This window comes from Podarcis filfolensis (genome assembly GCF_964270895.1).
Source record: "Podarcis filfolensis genome assembly, chromosome: 5".
NCBI lineage: Eukaryota > Metazoa > Chordata > Lepidosauria > Squamata > Lacertidae > Podarcis > Podarcis filfolensis.
This window is the reverse complement of record NC_139608.1, coordinates 44,077,480-44,096,470: the sequence shown is the minus strand read 5'-3', so window position 1 is coordinate 44,096,470 and position 18,991 is coordinate 44,077,480. Positions and strand designations below refer to the sequence as shown.

The 18,991-nt window shown below is 39.3% G+C and overlaps 2 protein-coding genes across 3 annotated transcripts in view; both read right to left on the bottom strand.

The window, feature by feature from the left end:
* Positions 1–9,841, bottom strand: part of LOC310763788 (uncharacterized protein) — a 63,125-nt gene extending 53,284 nt beyond the window's left edge. Inside the window, exon 1 of the mRNA XM_083616470.1 lies at positions 9,538–9,841. Coding sequence (XP_083472596.1) covers positions 9,538–9,732 — 195 coding nt within the window. The 5' untranslated portion in view covers positions 9,733–9,841. The remainder of the gene's footprint in view (positions 1–9,537) is intronic.
* The window catches only part of CNNM2 (cyclin and CBS domain divalent metal cation transport mediator 2), a 120,846-nt gene that overhangs the window by 88,258 nt on the left and 13,597 nt on the right, over positions 1–18,991 (bottom strand). The gene's annotated exons all lie outside the window — the stretch shown is intronic.

The window sequence follows — 18,991 nt, the reverse complement described above, 5'->3', positions numbered from 1 at the left end:
TTTGTAAGGTAATGTCCCAGATAAGCACATTACCATCCTAAAGAGTGGACCATGTTGCTATGCAGCCCAGGGAGGGATGGTGTTCTCCAAGAGGAGATAGCATTTTCTTCATCCCCTCACCTGTCCAAAGGCTGTATCTTCTTATAATCAAGATAACCATAGCCAGGGCTAGCTAGTGTGTGGGTTGGGCTTAAGTGGAAAAGGAGCACATTGCCTTTTCTTGCTGTGCGCATGATCCAAATCTATGAAGCCTAATAAGGAAACCATACTGAATTGTTCATGCTGTGAGCCCTTCCAGTCGGTGCTCAGGTTGTATATAGAGTGGTACCTCAGATTAAGAACAGCCCTGTTTACGAACTATTCGGTTTAAGAACTCCGCAAAACCGGAAGTAGTGTCCCAGCTTGCAAACTTTACTCAGTCTATGAACGGAAGCCAAACGGTGGAAGGGCACTGGCAGCGGGAGGCCTCATTAGGGAAAGCGCGCCTCAGTTTAAGAACGGCTTTGGTTTAAGAACGGCCTTCTGGAATGGATTAAGTTCGTAAACCGAGGTACCACTGTATGTTTAAAACCATATATCCTAAAGAAACCAGTATCCATTGACCTTCATTCCAAGGAAACTGAACCACGCGTGGTGCATGTAACACTATGTTTCCAATAACATTCATTTATATTTTCAGCTTAACCCCTAAACATGGACGCAGAAAAAACAAAGAGGTATGTGCAAAATACATTCCTTTCCATGCCAAAAATCATCAGTAAGTTTAAGAACTACATAGTCATTGAAGTACCTTTACTGTGTTAAATACTGGAATCCTCTCTAAATGCAGCCCAAGCAGCTAGCAGCATGGAAAGCACTCTGCTATCAGCAGATTATCAAAAAACTTCTGGTATATGAAGGGACTCCATCTAGAGAAAACAATACAGTTCCAGTTGTCATTTACAATCTGCAAGTGATTTAATGAAGTAGTAAATAGCATTTCAAGCTTCAGTGAAAAAGAAGGTAGCCTACCCCAGGATGGGTTTGAGTCCATACTGGCTGCAATTGGGGCAAATTTATGTAACAATTTTTGGCTTTATTCTTCATATCTAGGGATTTGGAGGAGGTGGTGTATCTGACCAACTTGTATTGAATATGAAGATGAAGTGATCATCTGAGCCCTCCAACATGCCAAGATCCCAGTTTTACAGTATCATTACAAAAGCCTAAGGGGTAGGGGGGGAAGATCAGTAATGCATTCACATAAATATTGTCACATTCTGTTTGGTCCTTTAAAGTAGCTATTTGAGCAATGAACCATATTTGCATTCAATATATGCCGGCAAAATGTTAGTATGGTTGAAAAGTAAACTCAAAGAACAGGCTGACATTATTTATTTATTAAAATGTTTATATATCACTGTATCATAAAAATATATCACAGCTGTTTACAACAATATAAAAACATAAAATCACAGAATAAAATCACAGAAAATTAAAAACAAACACCAATAGACCATTGTGGGAGGTGTGCTCTTAATTGCCAGCATAGGCCTAGTGGAATAGAAAAGTTTTCAGCCAGTGTTTGAAAGTTGGCACAGAAGGCACCCAACTATATAAAAAAAAACACAGTAGCAGTTTCGACCCCTATACATTGTGTCCAGGGTACGATTCCAAGTTTTATTCAAAAACAATATGGCACCTAGTTCTTTGTGCTTCTGAGCATGTACAGGGCGCCTTTTGCAAATACACACATTCTGTGAAATCAAGTGTTATCTACCTTTTCCTTTTCTTTCTTCCAGCTCCCTCCATTCCTAGGTCCCTCTCTCACATCTGCCCCTAAGTTTTTAAATTAAGTTTGTCTTGTTTAAAACAAAATATGTAAGTGGTGCATGGTCACGATGGAAGGCCAAGAAAAACAGCTTGTAGCAAAAGCTTGTGCTGTCTAAAAAAACCCCCAGCAACCCAAACCTTGAAAAGGAGAGGGGAATGCAAAAGGATTCAGAAAAGATGAAAATAAAAGACCTCACTCAATTCTTCCTGCTCTGAGACAGAATGCTCATTTCAACAAGGACACTAATGCAGGACGCAGCAAGATGACACTGCCCTCAAAAGAAGCCTCTTCCTCGCTGGAGAAAGAAAATGGTAACAATATCTTAAGAGAAGAATTTGCAGCACAAAAAGAAGCCATAAAGGAGCTTATTGAATTCTGTTTTTCTGTCCTTCAAACCATACTATGTTATACTGTACTATAATGCACTACAGTACAGTGGTACCTCGGGTAACAAACACTTCGGGTTACAGACTCCGCTAACCCAGAAGTAGTACCTTGGGTTAAGAACTTTACCTCAGGATGAGAACAGAAATCATGCAGTGGCGGTGCAGCAGCAGCAGGAGGCCCCATTAGCTAAAGTGGTACCTCAGGTTAAGAACGGTTTCAGGTTAAGAACTGACCTCCGGAATGAATTAAGTTCATAACCAGAGGTACCACTGTATATTACATCACACCAATACTCTTAACTCTGAAATAAGTACATGTCCCACAGTGGAAATGTGCTTTCTCCAGCCAAAACCATATAAAGTGTAATGTGAAATGGGCAACAGTGGAGCCCAAATATCTTTAATTCTAACATTATTCTTATAACCCACACCCACCCCAGCTTTATATTGTATGTAGAATGTTGAAATGTTTGTAAGTCTTTTGCTGATTTTCCCCTACCACAGTTGGCAGGGTCAGAGGTCTGCCCAAACACCAGAGCAAATGTGGAAGAATGTGTTACTCCAAGTGGAAGTCAGATATTTGTTTTTATATCATTTGTTTTTATATCATTTATTATATATTATAATTTACTAATTGTTAGTAGCTCCAAAGGGAAAACATTAGCATTGCCCAAACAGGTTGTTGCATATATGTATTATAGTAATAGCTTTTGGATATGTCTAAAAGCCATAACCCTGAACATGAGGGGAATTAGTGATCCTATAAAAAAGAAACACATTGATTCATACATACATACAATGAAGCCAAAATTGCCTTTTTACAAGAAATGCATAAACCTCCTAGGGGTAAAATCCTCAGTGGCAACTGGTTTCAACAGCAAGTGGAACCACCAGATTCAAGTAAAGCCCGGGGGATAGAAGTCATTTTTGGCAAAGGAATAAACTTTAAAATCCACTCAGTACTTAAAGACAAAAATAGTAGATAGGTTTTTATTAAACAGACAATGAATGAATTAACTGTAGGATCCATGCATCAAACTTGAAGCAACTTGACATTAATAAAAATATATTAGGTAAATTCAATAAATTTGCTGAGGGACGCCACCTGGAGGAACTTTTTAAAAGATAAAGACAAGAAATGCATATTACAACTCTTTGAAAAATGGGGCTTATACCATATATGAAGTGAAGAAAATTCAAAAGATTTCAGTTCTATATTTCTTTCAAGCCGGTACGGCTCCCAATCCAGATTAGATTTTTTACTTTTCACCCCACAATTAATTCCTTTCACACAATCAGTGAACACCAAATGTCCCCTTAAACCTGGGTTGCAGGCCCTGCAACGGAATGTCTAGGCAAAATTTTAAAAGCATAATGTAGTGTTTTCAAACTTTTTTTGCTGCTATTTTGATTCCCTTGGGTTATTTTCAGGTGTCTTTTGTGGCTTTTTGAAAAAGCATCCAAAATAAAAAGAGCACCCCAAACCATACCTTTGTATTTTGAGCAAATTAATCCATAGTAACTACCATTTCCTGATTCTGTACTAACAACAACTTTAAAAAGCTACACTGCAGACTGCACAAGACAGCAAAACCATTTTCTATAACATTTTAATTGAAGTCACTTTCTTGGGTAAATTGGATGTACTGTAGATTCCTTCTTTCTCCCTCGACTCATTTGCTTGGAAGTACAGTAAGTCCCATGCAAGATATCATGGCTCTGATGCCAAAGGATTGAAAATAAACAGAATGAAAGGGGCTGCTTGGGGGGCTTCTGCCCACCCCCAAGAAGAAACGAGAGATGAAGAGTGGGGGGGGGGGCAATCCAAGAAGGGCGAAGGGGGGTAGTGAAGAGAAAAATAAACCAACCTTTTCCCTACAAAAACAAACTGGGGAGGAGGAAGGAGATGATGGCTGTCTGCTGCTCTGGTTTCGCCAGAAGCAGCTTAGTCATGTGGCCACTGTCTGCGGAAAAACTGTCTGCGGACAAATGCTGGCTCCCTCAGCCAGTAAAGTGAGATGAGCGCCGCAACCCCAGAGTCATTCGCAACTGGACTTAACTGTCAGGGGTCCTTTACCTTTACCATATTATAAGGCCAACAGGGAGAGCTAGGGTAGGGTCAAAGAGAGAGAATGGGGAAATGGATCAGGCTAGCTGGCTTTTTGTGTGTGTGCCCGCCTTCCTTCCTTCCTTCCTTCCTTCCTTCCTTCCTTCCTTCCTCCCTCCCTCCCTCCCTCCCTCCCTCCCTCCCTCCCTCCTCATTCTCCTTGGTGAGGCCAGTTACAACCACAAGAGGTGGTGAGGAGCAGGAGTTGCACTGACCTCCAAGGGACCCTTCTGTGCTCCAGCAAGGGGCCATAACATTGCCACAGGGGGGTGAAGAGGAAGAAGAGTCAAGAGTTGTGGCCACTGAAAGCCACCACAACAAAAGTTCCTGCTGCGGGACCTGCCCAACACTGCCTCTCCAGCGAAGACTCAGCAGCCAACCTGCCCCTCACACTTGCTCCCTACCGCCCCAGCTCTTTCTCAGTCTCTCGCCTCAGAATAGACCCCCACTGATGTGGGAGACCACTGGTCTCCAGCCTCCTCTCCTGTCCAGTCTTGGGCAGCATGCCACCACACAAGTCACCTGGCTCGTGCATGAGCCAGCAGAAACCGCTGCTGTTTGCTAGCCAGATGGTGGAGATGTCAGGTGCCAAACCTGCAACAAGACTTCTCCATTTGGGTGTAACTGGACCTGCACCAGTCACAAAATGTGCCTGGCACACAGGGAATTTCAAACATTGGCTGTTACTGAGGAAGAGATTGAACAGAAGACAGATTAGAATAACTAGTGAAGAAGGGAACTTGGGTCCTGTTCCCAGGCCCACTGGGGCAAATATAGCTGTGGAACTAGGGAAGAAGTACTCCACTGAAGAGCTGGCAGAAACAAAGCAGGTTTCTTTAAATGCCTTTGTATGCCTTTGTACATAAGCACAGTGTAAAATAGTTTTAACATGCTTATATATTTAGTTCAGCCTTGCATTTAACAACTCACCTGATTAGACAACCAAGAATTCCATGCAGGTGAAAGAGCAGGCTGAACAAGGAAGGACAGATCATTCCATCCCCTATCCACAGTGTTTGATACTAGCTTGCCGAGAGCAGCTTAGTAACTTTTATGAGCTTATTTTATAAGACTAAATTAGACTGCAATTTTGAACTATTAACACAGCAGCATGGAGAGAAATAACTAGATATGAGCTGTTCATTAAAGTTATGTCATCCCCCCCCCAAAAAAGGGCCAAACTAAAATGCAACAAACAAGATCTGTGATCAGATCTCTCTTTTTTCCCAAATATTTGAAAGCATTATGGGGGACATGAACTGGATGGAATTATGACAACAGAGGAACAATGAACATCCCCCCCAGCTGCTATTAACCGAGAGGAGGACAGGTACAGTACAGGTAATGTTCTCAATACAGTGGTGCCTCAGGTTACACACGCTTCAAGTTACATACGCTTCAGGTTACACACTCCGCTAACCCAGAAATAGTGCTTCAGGTTAAGAACTTTGCTTCAGGATAAGAACAGAAATCGGGCTCTGGCGGCACGGCGGCAGCAGGAGGCCCCATTAGCTAAAGTGGTGCTTCAGGTTAAGAATGGACCTCCGGAAAGAATTAAGTACTTAACCCAAGGTACCACTGTACTGGATTCAGCTCCACTTTGAGATCTTTCCCTCATATAACCCTTAGGTTATCTCTTAGCAGTTTATACTGAGGAAGGCTGCTAATTGCTTGTTCCAGTTATGGTTTCATTTCCAGCAATACTTGAGATAATATTTCTTGTTATTAAAATTATAGTCCTTAACATTATCCATGGTCTTTGGGCAAATGCTTCACATTCTCTTCAAAGGTAACATTCCTTTTCCATCATTATTTTGGTTTTTTCCACCCTGCAAACCAGATTGGGGCATACAAGGATGTGTACATGATTTTAACTTTTCCCTTCCATCTCACACAACTCCAGCTATTTTACAATGGTAAAATAGAGGTTTCAGTAGTGGGTAACGCGTGGCCCTCTCCTGGTTGTTGGTCTCCAATTCCCATCCCCAGCCAGCTTGGGCAACTGTCAAGAAGATGATGGGCATGGGAATGCAGCAACAGCTGGAGGGCCACAGGTTTCCTGTCCTTGATCTAAGACATTTCTCATGTTTCAGTTATAATAATAATAATAATAATAATAATAATAATAATAATAATAATAATTTATTATTCTTTATAGACACCCACCTTCCAACAAATTAAAACACAGTAAAACATCAAATATTAAAAACCCTTATTCCCACAAAACTAGCAGTGTTTATAGAAGTATACTTTATGTGAACATTTGACTTTTTAAAAGAAGTTAAGCTTACCCAAAAATACAGAGAAATGCCCATTACAGGAAAAAGCCATTTTGTACAGTAAACTACAAAACACTGCATGTGAAAAACAAATAGGAATTTTTAGAACCCTTAACAGCTGCAACAAAAGCATGCTGATGCAAACAAAACATAACATAAGAATGGGTGTTCAAAATTAACTTCTAATTACTAGAAGAGTAATATTCAGGAACAGTCTCAGATTTACACAGAAATCTTGATTCTTTTTCAGAACTTATATTGCAAACTACAAATTTTAAATAGCCTACTAGCTGACTAGTTTCAGCCTGAGACTGCTGCCATCAGAAAACTGGGACAATAGTACCTCTAAAATGTAGCCTAGCATTGACTCTGTGGGTGCAAAGGTTAAACAGAATACATTCTCTCCGACTACTTAAAGTACAGGAGGAGGGGCAGACGGGAAAGAACACCATAGGAAGCAAAAAAACCCAGCAACCTTAGATTGCTTTGACATTCTCAAATCTGTTCACAGCCAGCGCAGTCCAGTTAAGAATCAGAGCACTCTCAGCAATTTCCTACTGACTGCTGACAGACAAGTTGATAAAGTTTTGCATGATCTTTATAAAAGCTAATGACGACAGCAAACAACTATCGCTTCACATTCTGTAAAATATTATACCAGCATTTTAAAAAAAGTTAATAGCTCATTTAAATCTTGGTTTCCTGTCCCCACAAAGGGATGTAGACAATAAAACTATGCGTTCAGCCTTTTAAAAAGGAACACACAGGTTATAAAGTAACGATGACAGTGCTTTTTTCTGGGGGGATGCATACCCCTAAACATTTTGTGAATCTTTGTACTTTTGCCAATTTACTGTATTTCTTTTTCCCGATTTGAACTATAAAATGGTGATCTTCTTGAGTCAAAATGAGAGTACCCCTAATTTTTTTTTTAAAAAAAGCACTGAAAGATGCTTTTTACCCTTTCTCATTTTTATATATACTTTTTGATCATATTCCGACTTCTATAGAATAACCTATCAGGTTTTATGTAAAGTGGGTGGAATTCCCATTTCACTACCCATATAGGAGCTCCACCACTCAAAAATTGGCTAGTCACTGTTGGGTTGGTTAACATACAACACTAAACTTGTTTGAACATCCTTGGGTTTGCATGTGTGTGTCCAAGTAAATCATATAGTCCAGGCATAGGCAAACTCGGCCCTCCAGATGTTTTGGAACTACAACTCCCATCATCCCTAGCTAACAGGACCAGTGGTCAGGGATGATGGGAGTTATAGTCCCAAAACATCTGGAGGGCCAAGTTTGCCTATGCCTGATATAGTCTTTACCTGCCCTGCAAACTCAAATGGAAGACTCATTTCAAACTATGGCTTGGCATTACACATGAACTGACCCATTATGCAGAGTGCATATTTAGAACATCAACCACAACTTGACAGCATTTCTGTTTAACACTGGCATCCCCAACCTGTGGCCGTCCAGATGTTTTGGCCTACAACTCCCATGATCCCTAGCTAACAGGATCAGTGGTCAGGGATGATGGAAATTTGTAGTCCAAAACATCTGAAGGGCCGAAGGTTGGGGATGCCTGGTTTAACAGTTGCCAAAACAGAGACAAATTTCTAAGTTTATGTTTCTACATTACTAAGATAAAACCTTATAGACATAAAAAGCTATAGAGGGCATGGGGGTGGGAACCTTTTGATTTATCATTACTGGTTATTTTTAAATTACATTCCGTATTTAGAAAAACCACAGTATTCTCGAAAAATAAAGTTGTTTGCCAGCATTTTTACACGCTCAAAACACTATCAAACTAAAAAACACTATCAAAAAAAGAAAAGAAAAAGGGGGAGGGGAAGAATTAAAAAAGAAAGAAAAGAAAAGAATTAAAAAAGAATTTAAATAAGAATTAAATAAGAATTTTTAAAAAGAATTTATATAACTTCATACAGCCTATCATGTTGTGTATGTTGTTCAGCATTTATACACGGCTGAAAAGTGAACAGCTGCCATAGTGGAGCTTAACCTCAGCACTGCCTCTTACATAAACACATCACACATAGTTCAAGGAAGAAAGCAATCTAAGCTATTGAAGTTAGATATGCAGAATGTAATTAGCTGGTTGGCATTCAGCCAGCATGGAATGAACTACAGTATCACCTCTATTATACTGTAAACTGCCCTGTGATCCGTGGATGACGGGTGGTATAGAAATTTAATAAATATAATATATATGAAATATTCAATTAGATCCTCCAACTGAAAGAACAGAGAAATTTTACGCTTCTGGGGAGTCATGCTTTATTTTTTTAAGGGACATCCTTATACATACATTTCCATGAAGTGCTGCATTTGATTTATTTGCATGTATCACCCAATCCTGGACACTTAAGAACCACCACTTCTCAAGTGGTTTTCTTTTATCTCTCTTTATAAAAAGAAAACACCTCAAATTTCACTTTTTCTCCTTTTTGTGACAAGACTGCTATCAAGTTTTATCTTTATTACTCCATCGCTGATTTAAAGATGCATAGATTTAATGTTACACCACTTCTATAAGGTACAATCAACATGAACTAAGTTTTAATAGGTTTGACTATCTACCATACCTGTTCTACTCTGTACATGTTCATTTATTTCAAATACATTGTGCTTTCAGAAAATTGAGCACACTGGGAGCAATTTCCTTCCTTCCATCTACCCACCCTTAAACAATTCCTCCATACATACATATGAATTCCTACACAACCATACGTTATGCATTCCATTATGGAACTTGCAAGAGTAACCTTTTGGATAGTCAGTGCCAAACGGCATGCCTATGACCACACATATAGTCTTTTAACATCATTACCACATTCCACCTGCTCTATACTCTGGAAAGCATAGTGCTAGATAACATGAGGCTGTATACTGGCATCAAATGGCCATGATACAATCAGATACCTTGTAGAAATGGCAGGTCCAAGGGGTATGAACAAAGGTGGCATTATTGTATTTTGCAATGTGCAGGTAACCTGAGGCAAACATTTCTGCTGTGATTTCAAAGATCTGCTGGTACTCATCAACTGCTACTCTGTTCATTGTTTGCCCTTGATAGCTGAAGTGGCCTGATACTAACTGTTTCCACAAAACAGGCATTCTGTGATGTCACTGGGTTGCCATGTTGGTGCTATGCCACAAAGAACAAAAGGGCAAAAAGATGTATGTAATGGATACGCTATTATCTTTTAAATAGGTAACAGGTGTTCATATGTAGCTATAGGGGGTGTATGAGCACTTCTCATCACTATAGCAAGGACACAAAAAATAGAATCACAGTATCCAATAACAAGTGAAGTGTCAGTAGTTCTGTGGTTTACAACTAAGGTAAAGGTAAAGGTACCCCTGCCTGTACGGGCCAGTTGTGTCCGACTCTAGGGTTGTGCGCCCATCTCACTTAAGAGGCCGGGGGCCAGCGCTGTCCGGAGACACTTCCGGGTGACGTGGCCAGCGTGACGAAGCTGCTCTGGCGAGCCAGCGCAGCACACGGAAACGCCGTTTACCTTCCCGCTATAAAGGGGTACCTATTTACTTGCACTTAGGGGTGCTTTCGAACTGCTAGGTGGGCAGGAGCTGGGACCGAAAGACGGGAGCTCACCCCGCCGCGGGGATTCAAACCGCCGACCATGCGATCGGCAAGCCCTAGGCATTGAGGTTTTACCCACAGCGCCACCCGCGTCCCATATTTTACAACTACAAGGTATCAACTACAAGGTATCTATAAACTACAAGGTTTACAACTACAAGGTATCTATTCCTCTGCAACAAAAATGAACGCTATAAAATCTACAAACGATTGCCACCTTCGTAGTATGAAATATGGTAGGAAAAGCTATGAATACTATTACATCTTTATCCCACTTTTATTCCATTTTTTTAATAGTATTTATTGAAGTTTTAAGGTTACAATAAGAAAAAAGAAGAAACACTAAATTAAAAAAAAGCAAACCAACACATCACAATTAAAAAACAGAAAAATAGAAAACAACTACAAAAAACAAATCAAACCTTCCCATAACTTGTCTTTCATTTGCTTGTTTCCCTGACCTCCTCACACCTCCCTTTTTTGTATTCTAAGTCAATTATCCATTTCAGCAAATCCTTTCCCTCTCTTCAAATTTTTATCCTGAAAATTTATCTTAATATTAATATAAGTTTACTTTCCCTCCTTTCACCAATTAACAGTCTATTTTTCTTAAATCTTTGTTACATTTTTGCTAGAATCACCTAAGTTCATTCCAACAGCATTCTAACATTCATTAATTTTACAATGTTTCTGTAAATAGTTTTTAAATTTCTTCCAATCTTCCTCCACCGACTCTTCTCCCTGGTCTTGGATTCTGCCAGTCATTTCCGCCAGTTCCATGTAGTCTATCACATTCATCTGCCATTCTTCCAGGGTGGGTAGATCTTGTGTCTTCCAATGCTTTGCAATCAGTATTCTTGCTGCTGTTGTGGCATACATAAAGAAAGTTCTGTCCTTCTTTGGCACCAATTGGCCGACCATGCCCAGGAGAAAGGCCTCTGGTTTCTTCAGGAAGGTATATTTAAATACCTTTTTCATTTCGTTATAGATCATCTCCCAGAAAGCCTTAATCCTTGGGCATGTCCACCAAAGGTGAAAAAATGTACCTTCAGTCTCTTTACATTTCCAACATTTATTATCGGGCAAGTGATAAATTTTCGCAAGCTTGACTGGTGTCATGTACCACCTATATATCATTTTCATTATATTCTCTCTTAAGGCATTACATGCCGTGAACTTCATACCTGTGGTCCATAACTGTTCCCAGTCAGCCATCATAATGTTATGTCCAACATCTTGTGCCCATTTAATCATAGCAGATTTCACCGTTTCATCCTGAGTGTTCCATTTCAACAGCAAGTTATACATTCTTGACAAGTTCTTAATTTTGGGATCTAACAGTTCTGTTTCCAATTTTGATTTTTCCACCTGGAAGCCAATTTTTTTGTCCAAATTATATGCCTCCATTATTTGATAATAATGAAGCCAATCTTGCACTCTATTTTTTAATTTTTCAAAACTCTGCAGTTTTAATCTGTCTCCCTCTTGTTCCAAAATTTCCCAATATTTCGGCCATTTAGCCTCCATATTGAGTTTTTTCTGAGCCTTCGCTTCCATTGGTGACAGCCACCTTGGGGTTTTATTCTCAAGCAAATCCTTATATCTTATCCAAACATTAAACAGTGCTTTTCTGACAATATGGTTTTTAAACGCTTTATGTGCTTTGACCTTATCATACCACAGATATGCATGCCACCCAAAGACATTATTAAAGCCTTCTAAGTCCAACACACCAGTGTTCTCAAGAAGCATCCATTCTCTCAGCCAGCAAAAAGCGGCTGATTCATAATAAAGTTTTAAGTCTGGCAGGGCAAATCCACCTCTTTCCTTAGCATCAGTTAATATCTTAAATTTTATTCGAGGTTTCTTGCCCTGCCAGACAAATCTAGAGATATCTCTCTGCCACTTCTTGAAACACTCCATTTTATCTAGTATTTGCAGTGTTTGAAACAAAAACAACATCCTTGGCAATACATTCATCTTTATCGCAGCAATTCGGCCTAGCAATGATAGCTTCAGGTTTGACCATATTTCTAAATCCTTTTTCACTTCCATCCAACATTTTTCATAGTTATCCTTAAACAGATTCACATTCTTGGCCGTCATGTTAACCCCTAGGTATTTCACTTTCTTAACCAATGTTAGCCCTGTCTCCTTCTGAAACCTTTCTCTCTCCATCACTGTTAGATTTTTCTCTAAGACTTTAGTTTTCATCTTATTCAACTTAAATCCCGCTACTTGTCCAAATTCTTGAATCAATTCCAGTACTCTTTTAGTACTAGATTCTGGCTCCTGTAGTGTCAATACCAAATCGTCAGCAAATGCTTTCAGTTTGTACTGTTTAGCTCCAACTTGTTTACCTTTAACTGTTTGGTCCCTTCTGATCATGTTTAGAAGAACCTCCAGGACCGATATAAAAAGCAATGGAGAGATTGGGCAACCTTGTCTTGTTCCTTTCTCTATCTTAAATTCTTCCGTCACCACATTATTCACAATTAATTTGGCCTTTTGTTCTGAGTAAATTGCACCTATACCATTTTCAAAACCTTGACCAACCCCCATCCCCTGTAAATTTTTCTTCATAAAACTCCAAGAAATGTTGTCAAAAGCTTTCTCCGCATCCACAAATATCAAAACTGCTTTGGTATTAATATTCACTTGTAACTTTTCTAAAATGTTAATTATGTTCCTCGTGTTATCAGACAAATGTCTACCCGGGAGAAAGCCAGCTTGGTCTCTATGGATTTCTTCTACTAATACCTTTTTTAGTCTCTTAGCCAAAATGTCAGCAAAGATTTTATAATCCACATTAAGCAAGGATATGGGGCGGTAATTCTTAAGTTGTGTCTTCTCAGACTCTGTTTTCGGTGTAAGTGTAATATGAGCTTCCTTCCACGACTCTGGTGCCTTTTTCCCTTCCAGTATTCCATTACACACTTCCATTAAAGGCTGTATTATCCAATCTTTCAAGGTTCTGTAGTATCTTGAAGTCAAACCGTCCGGTCCTGGGGATTTACCCAATTGCATATTCTGGATGGCCCCTTCTATCTCTTGCTCCGTAATTTTATAATTCAACATTGACTTATTTTCTTGAGAGATTTTTTGTAGTCCATTTATTTTCAAAAAACTGTCTATATCCATTTGTTTCTGGGTTTCCTGTGTATATAGTTGTTTAAAATACCTCTGAAAGCACTTTCTGATCTCCGCTGGATTCTGTATATTTTTCCCTTCTACATCCAAATTTGTAATAGTGTTAAGTTTCTGTCTTTTTTTCATTTGCCAAGCCAGTAGTTTCCCACATTTGTTTGCCAATTCAAATGTCTTTTGTCTCATCTGTTTAACTTTCCATTCTATTTCTTGATTTATCATTTTCATATATTGTACTTGATGTAACTTTATCTCTTTCAAAATCTCCTGCGATTTTGGCTTCACTCTCAATTTCTTCTCTCCTTCCTTTATTTTCTCCAAGATCTTGTCTTTTTTCTCATTTTGGACTCTCTTTTGGATCGCATTCTGTTGTATCAAGAATCCTCTCATGACTGCTTTACTTGCGTCCCAAATTATTCTTTTTTCTACAGTGGTATTCATATTTATCTCAAAATAGTCTCTCAAAGTTTTTTGGGCCTTCTTGGTCACTTCTTTGTTCCTAAACAATGTGTCATTCATCCTCCACCTGAAGGAACCAGTTGGTGTCAATTTCAATTCCATCTTTACAGCATTATGATCGGAGCACATTTTGGGGCATATTTCCGCCTTTCTAGCCTTTGGAGCCAGCCCTCTAGTTATCCAAATTTGGTCAATTCTTGTCCACGTCATTTTGGCCTCAGAGAAGAAGGTTCCCTCTCTTCCCAAAGGGTTTTTAATTCTCCAAATATCAACTAAGTCCATATTATCAGTCATATCAAAGAAAGTCTTTGGCAATCTACCATCCTTAGTAACTACCTGTCTCTGTGCTTTATCCATATTTGTAGACACTACTCCATTCATATCCCCCATCAAGATCATATTGTAATCCATATAGTCCAAACGTAATCCATATAGTGCAAACGATTGCCACCTTCATAGTATGAAATATGGTAGGAAAAGCTATGAATACTATTACATCTTTATCCCACTTTTATTCCATTTTTATCCCACTTTCTGCCAGTAACTAAGCAAAGTACACATGGTCTACCACCACATTATCCTTACAAAGGCTGAGAGACAGTATAAGCCCAAGGTCACCAAGGAGCGTCAGGACTGTAAAGCAGGCATCCCCAACCTGCGGCCCTCCAGATGTTTTGGCCTACAACTCCCATGATCCCTAGCTAACAGGACCAGTGGTCAGGGATGATGGGAATTTTAGTCCAAAACATCTGGAGGACTGAAGGTTGGGGATGCCTGGTTTCGAGGCTCCTACCAGTTTTCCTAAACCCTAGCCTAACAGTTACTTTAACCACTACCCTACTGGCTCACACTGAGGTGCAATTCAGGGTGCACACAACACAAATTGTGTTAAATCTATGTTAAAAACATTCCTGTTCACCCAGGCATTTTCTGGTGCTTAATGTTATTATTTAAATGGTGTCCTTTGGGTTATCACTTGTATTTTATTAATAGTACTGTGCTTTTATTGTTTTATCATTTTAACACTGCCTTAAGACAGATTGTAATACACGATATGGTTAATCTGAAAGGCTGAGTTTACACATTCAAACAAACCAAAATTAGGCTAAACAAGCAACTATCTAATCTCAGTATTCATGACCATTCATTATTTTTTAGGCAAATTTATTTCGGCAAAACAATTTCTCCTCTCTCAGGTTATGGCTTTTTCATTCCTTTTTTCTTTCGATTTACCTACAGTCAACAACTCAGCTGAACAAACTGTCCCATACACTGAGTAGGTTACCTATAATTCCCATACAGAACAAATATTTATTCTTATATTCATATTGCAGAGCATTTAACTTACCATTTTATCTCAGAGCTGAAATGTTCCCTCTCAAAGTTAAAGGAGAAATTGCAGTTCACAGCAACATTCCACACCCCTTTAAACAGCATCACAATAATAAAACACACACCACCAAATGCACCTGAGCTGGTCAGATGACCTTGACAGTAGCTAGGCTGCAGTGGCAAGCTAATCTGAGGCCATTAGCCATGTGCTGGTATCTGCAGCTCATTAGTGTTTAGCATTTACGCTACTGTTTGTAGCTGGCAGGCTGCAGTTTGGGACCTTGTCAAATCACTGTGTGTGCCAGGTCATGCTCACTAGACATGGCATGGTTCACAGCACTGCAGTCCTCCAGTGTCAAGGGCTAGTTTTATGAGCTCAATTAGTGGAACTGGGAGAGACTCAAAATTAAAAGTTTAATCAGCAGGTTGTAGACCAAGAATTGCAACACTGCTTTGGAAGTACCTATCAAAGCACTATTTTTTTTTAAGCTTATATATTAATGGACCAAGCATTCCAGGGTCTCAGTTTCAGCTTAAATTACACAATGCTATGAATCAATCTATTTTGTTCTGGTTGCTAAAAATGCATTTAAATACCAATTGTTTTGAATGCATCCTTATGTCTATACCTTTCTACCAAAGATTTAACTTGCATTCCTGTAAGTCAGCTTCCTACAGTGACCTCCAGGTGCTTTGGACTACAACACCTATCATCCTTGACTAGTGAGCACTGATCCACTAGCATGATCCTACTAGTGTGTATATTTCATTGATAATTATTCGCTGATGAAGACTTTATTCCGAAACAGTTGAACTATTCCGGATAAACTGTCCTTTTGAGACTTCGGAGAGACGTCTTCCTTTGAGACTTTTGTGAAACGTCTTCCTTTGACAGACAGCTTGGCGTTCCTCACTATTCATTGATTTGTTTGATTCTTTGTTCGACTTTGTTACATATAACTTGTAGTTACTCGTATATTTTATGAGATGTATTGTATGATATATACATCATTTTGAAGTAGCTTATTCGTTTATTTTGAATGACATCATAACCAATTATATATTCACTAACAGTTATTAGCCAGCATGTTGCATTTGCATTTTTGTAGATTGTTACATTTTGCAATGCAGGGGTTTGTGTTTGCCTTGAAGCAGAGGCTAAGCTTTTTTAAAAAAACAAAAACCCCAGTTAAAAAGAAGGCTGCTTGCAACCTTCTGCCATGTCATATCTATCATGGTAAGCCCCATTCAAAAAGGATAAGAATCCCTCCTTTTCCCAAAAATCTCTAAAATTCTAACCACACTATAATTTGAGACTAATGGCCTCACAAAAGGAGTGGGCACTTTTTTGGCCCAATTTCACCTACGCTCCTTCAAAGTTCCAAGTTACAAATGATGCTATGCCATATGGAAATCCAACCTCTGAAGGGAGAAAGGGAGAAGCAGCAAAGGCTCTGATGGGAAGATGTCATTTAAATGTGTTTTCCAGTCTCTATTTTCCCGTGATGTGTATTCCATCAGAAGTTAACAGTGAGGTGGTGGTGGTGGTTTTAAAAAATGAATGTTTACAATAATTAAAGATGTTATTTGTGTTAAGTTTTGCTTCCATTTTGCACAGATACTTTAAATATATTTAAATGTATTATCTGAATCCCAATTGTTGTTGTTTAGTCGTTTAGTCGTGTCCGACTCTTCGTGACCCCATGGACCAGAGCACGCCAGGCACCTCTGTCCTCCACTACCTCCCGCAGTTTAGTCAAACTCATGCTGGTAACCTCGAAAACACTATCCAACCATCTCATCCTCTGTCGCCCCCTTCTCCTTGTGCCCTCCATCTTTCCCAGCATCAGTGTCTTCTCCAGGGAGTCTTCTCTTCTCATGAGGTGGCCAAAGTACTGGAGCCTCAGCTTCACAATCTGTCCTTCCAGTGAGCACTCAGGGCTGATTTCATTAAGAATGGATGCATTTGATCTTCTTGCAGTCCATGGGACTCTCAAGAGTCTTCTCCAGCACCATAATTCAAAAGCATCAATTCTTCGGCGATCAGCCTTCTTTATGGTCCAGCTCTCACTTCCATACATCACTACTGGGAAAACCATGGCTTTAACTATACGGACCTTTGTTGGCAAGGTGACGTCTCTACTTCTCAAGATGCTGTCTAGGCCTGTCATTGCCCTTCTCCCAAGAAGCAGGCGTCTTTTAATTTCGTGGCTGCTGTCACCATCTGCAGTGATCGAATCCCAATTACAAGTAGGCTATTCAAATTATTTAGTTTTCATTCTTCTGATGGAAACAGAGGAAGGATGTCTAATTTTTGCTCTCCAGCACTCACCCCATGCCACTATTTAAGAGCAACCCACATCTCCATTCTATGAACTGTGGCAACCAGCAGACATTAAGGGAAAGACTGGAGACAAAGTACAGTGGTACCTCTGGTTGCGAACGGGATCTGTTCCAGAGGCCCGTTCACCACATGAATAGAGCGCAACCCGCAGCGGTGCATCTGCGCACGCGCGGGTTGCGATTCGCCACTTCTGCGCATGTGTGTGACGTCATTTTGCGCTTCTGTACATGTGCAAGCAGCAAAACCCGAAAGTAACCCTTTCCGGTACTTCTGGGTCACTGTGGGATGTAACCTGAAAGAACGTAACATGAAGCGGATGTAACATGAGGTATGACTGTATCAGAAAGCATTTACTGCATTGCTACAGCCAAGAGAGAACACAGAATTACACCTGCCTTGGTAGAAATTACACAGCAGCTTAGATTAGAAGAAGAATTTCCAAGTCTCTAGACCATGTGCTTTTCCCAATAAAACAAAGTTATACCTGCTTTTCAATCTCAGCACAGGGGAACCGCTTATTAATGTTAAAATACTTCAGTTTCAATAAATTCTTTTACAGAGCTTTCAAATCTTCAGAAGAGGTTTATAAATATTCTTCTCTATAGGTCTGGTAAACTATCAAATTATATCATGAGACTAAATGCTGTTGGGGAAGTGAGGGAGAGGAAATTGCTTATATGGCAGAAACTGGACATTTCTCATTTATTAGACTACAAGGCAAAACAAGACAAAATATTACTTGTTATGGCTAGGCCTGACAGGGCTAAAGTGAAAAGTAATTAATTTAATGGCATCCTTGACATAATTTCTCTGTCATCTTTTGAAAAAGTCACTGCACTAGCAGCATAGCATCTGTTTAAGGCTCCTGATTGTTTGTAGAAATATAGCTGCCTATGCACAAACCAAAACAAAGGAGAATAAATTCAAGGCAAAGCATAAATTACAAGGGCAAGGACACAAGTAGAAATTGTATGACCATATATTACTCACATCTTAAGAAGAAATAAATGTAGGCATTTTAAAACTAAAATGGACTAAAATTATCTATCCATATGAGTAACAGGCCAACAAACTTGTGATAAACAATATATATCAAAACCACAGAGGTCTTCCTCAGTGGTTTAAAGAAGTACCAAATAATTAATCACATGAATCTGGTCTCTTAGCCAATATGCCCATGTGATGTGGTCAAATTACCTATGAAAAATGAAATACACAGTAATACAAAGTAAAATATTCATTACGTATAACAAGTTGCTGTAAAAACAAATTGCTGTGAATATTTTTACAGCAACTTGATTGTTATGAGCAGTGAGCAGTAAGTCTCTTTTGATGATATTAATGTTTATGGTTATGCTTACAATATTTTACTGATTATGTAAAATATGATTATTTATATTATTGTTTTACAAATTCCTCAGCCCTCTAGAGCTGTTTTAGAAGGGACACAGAGAGAAGAGAGAGTAAGTTATGTTGCACAGCTAAAAGTT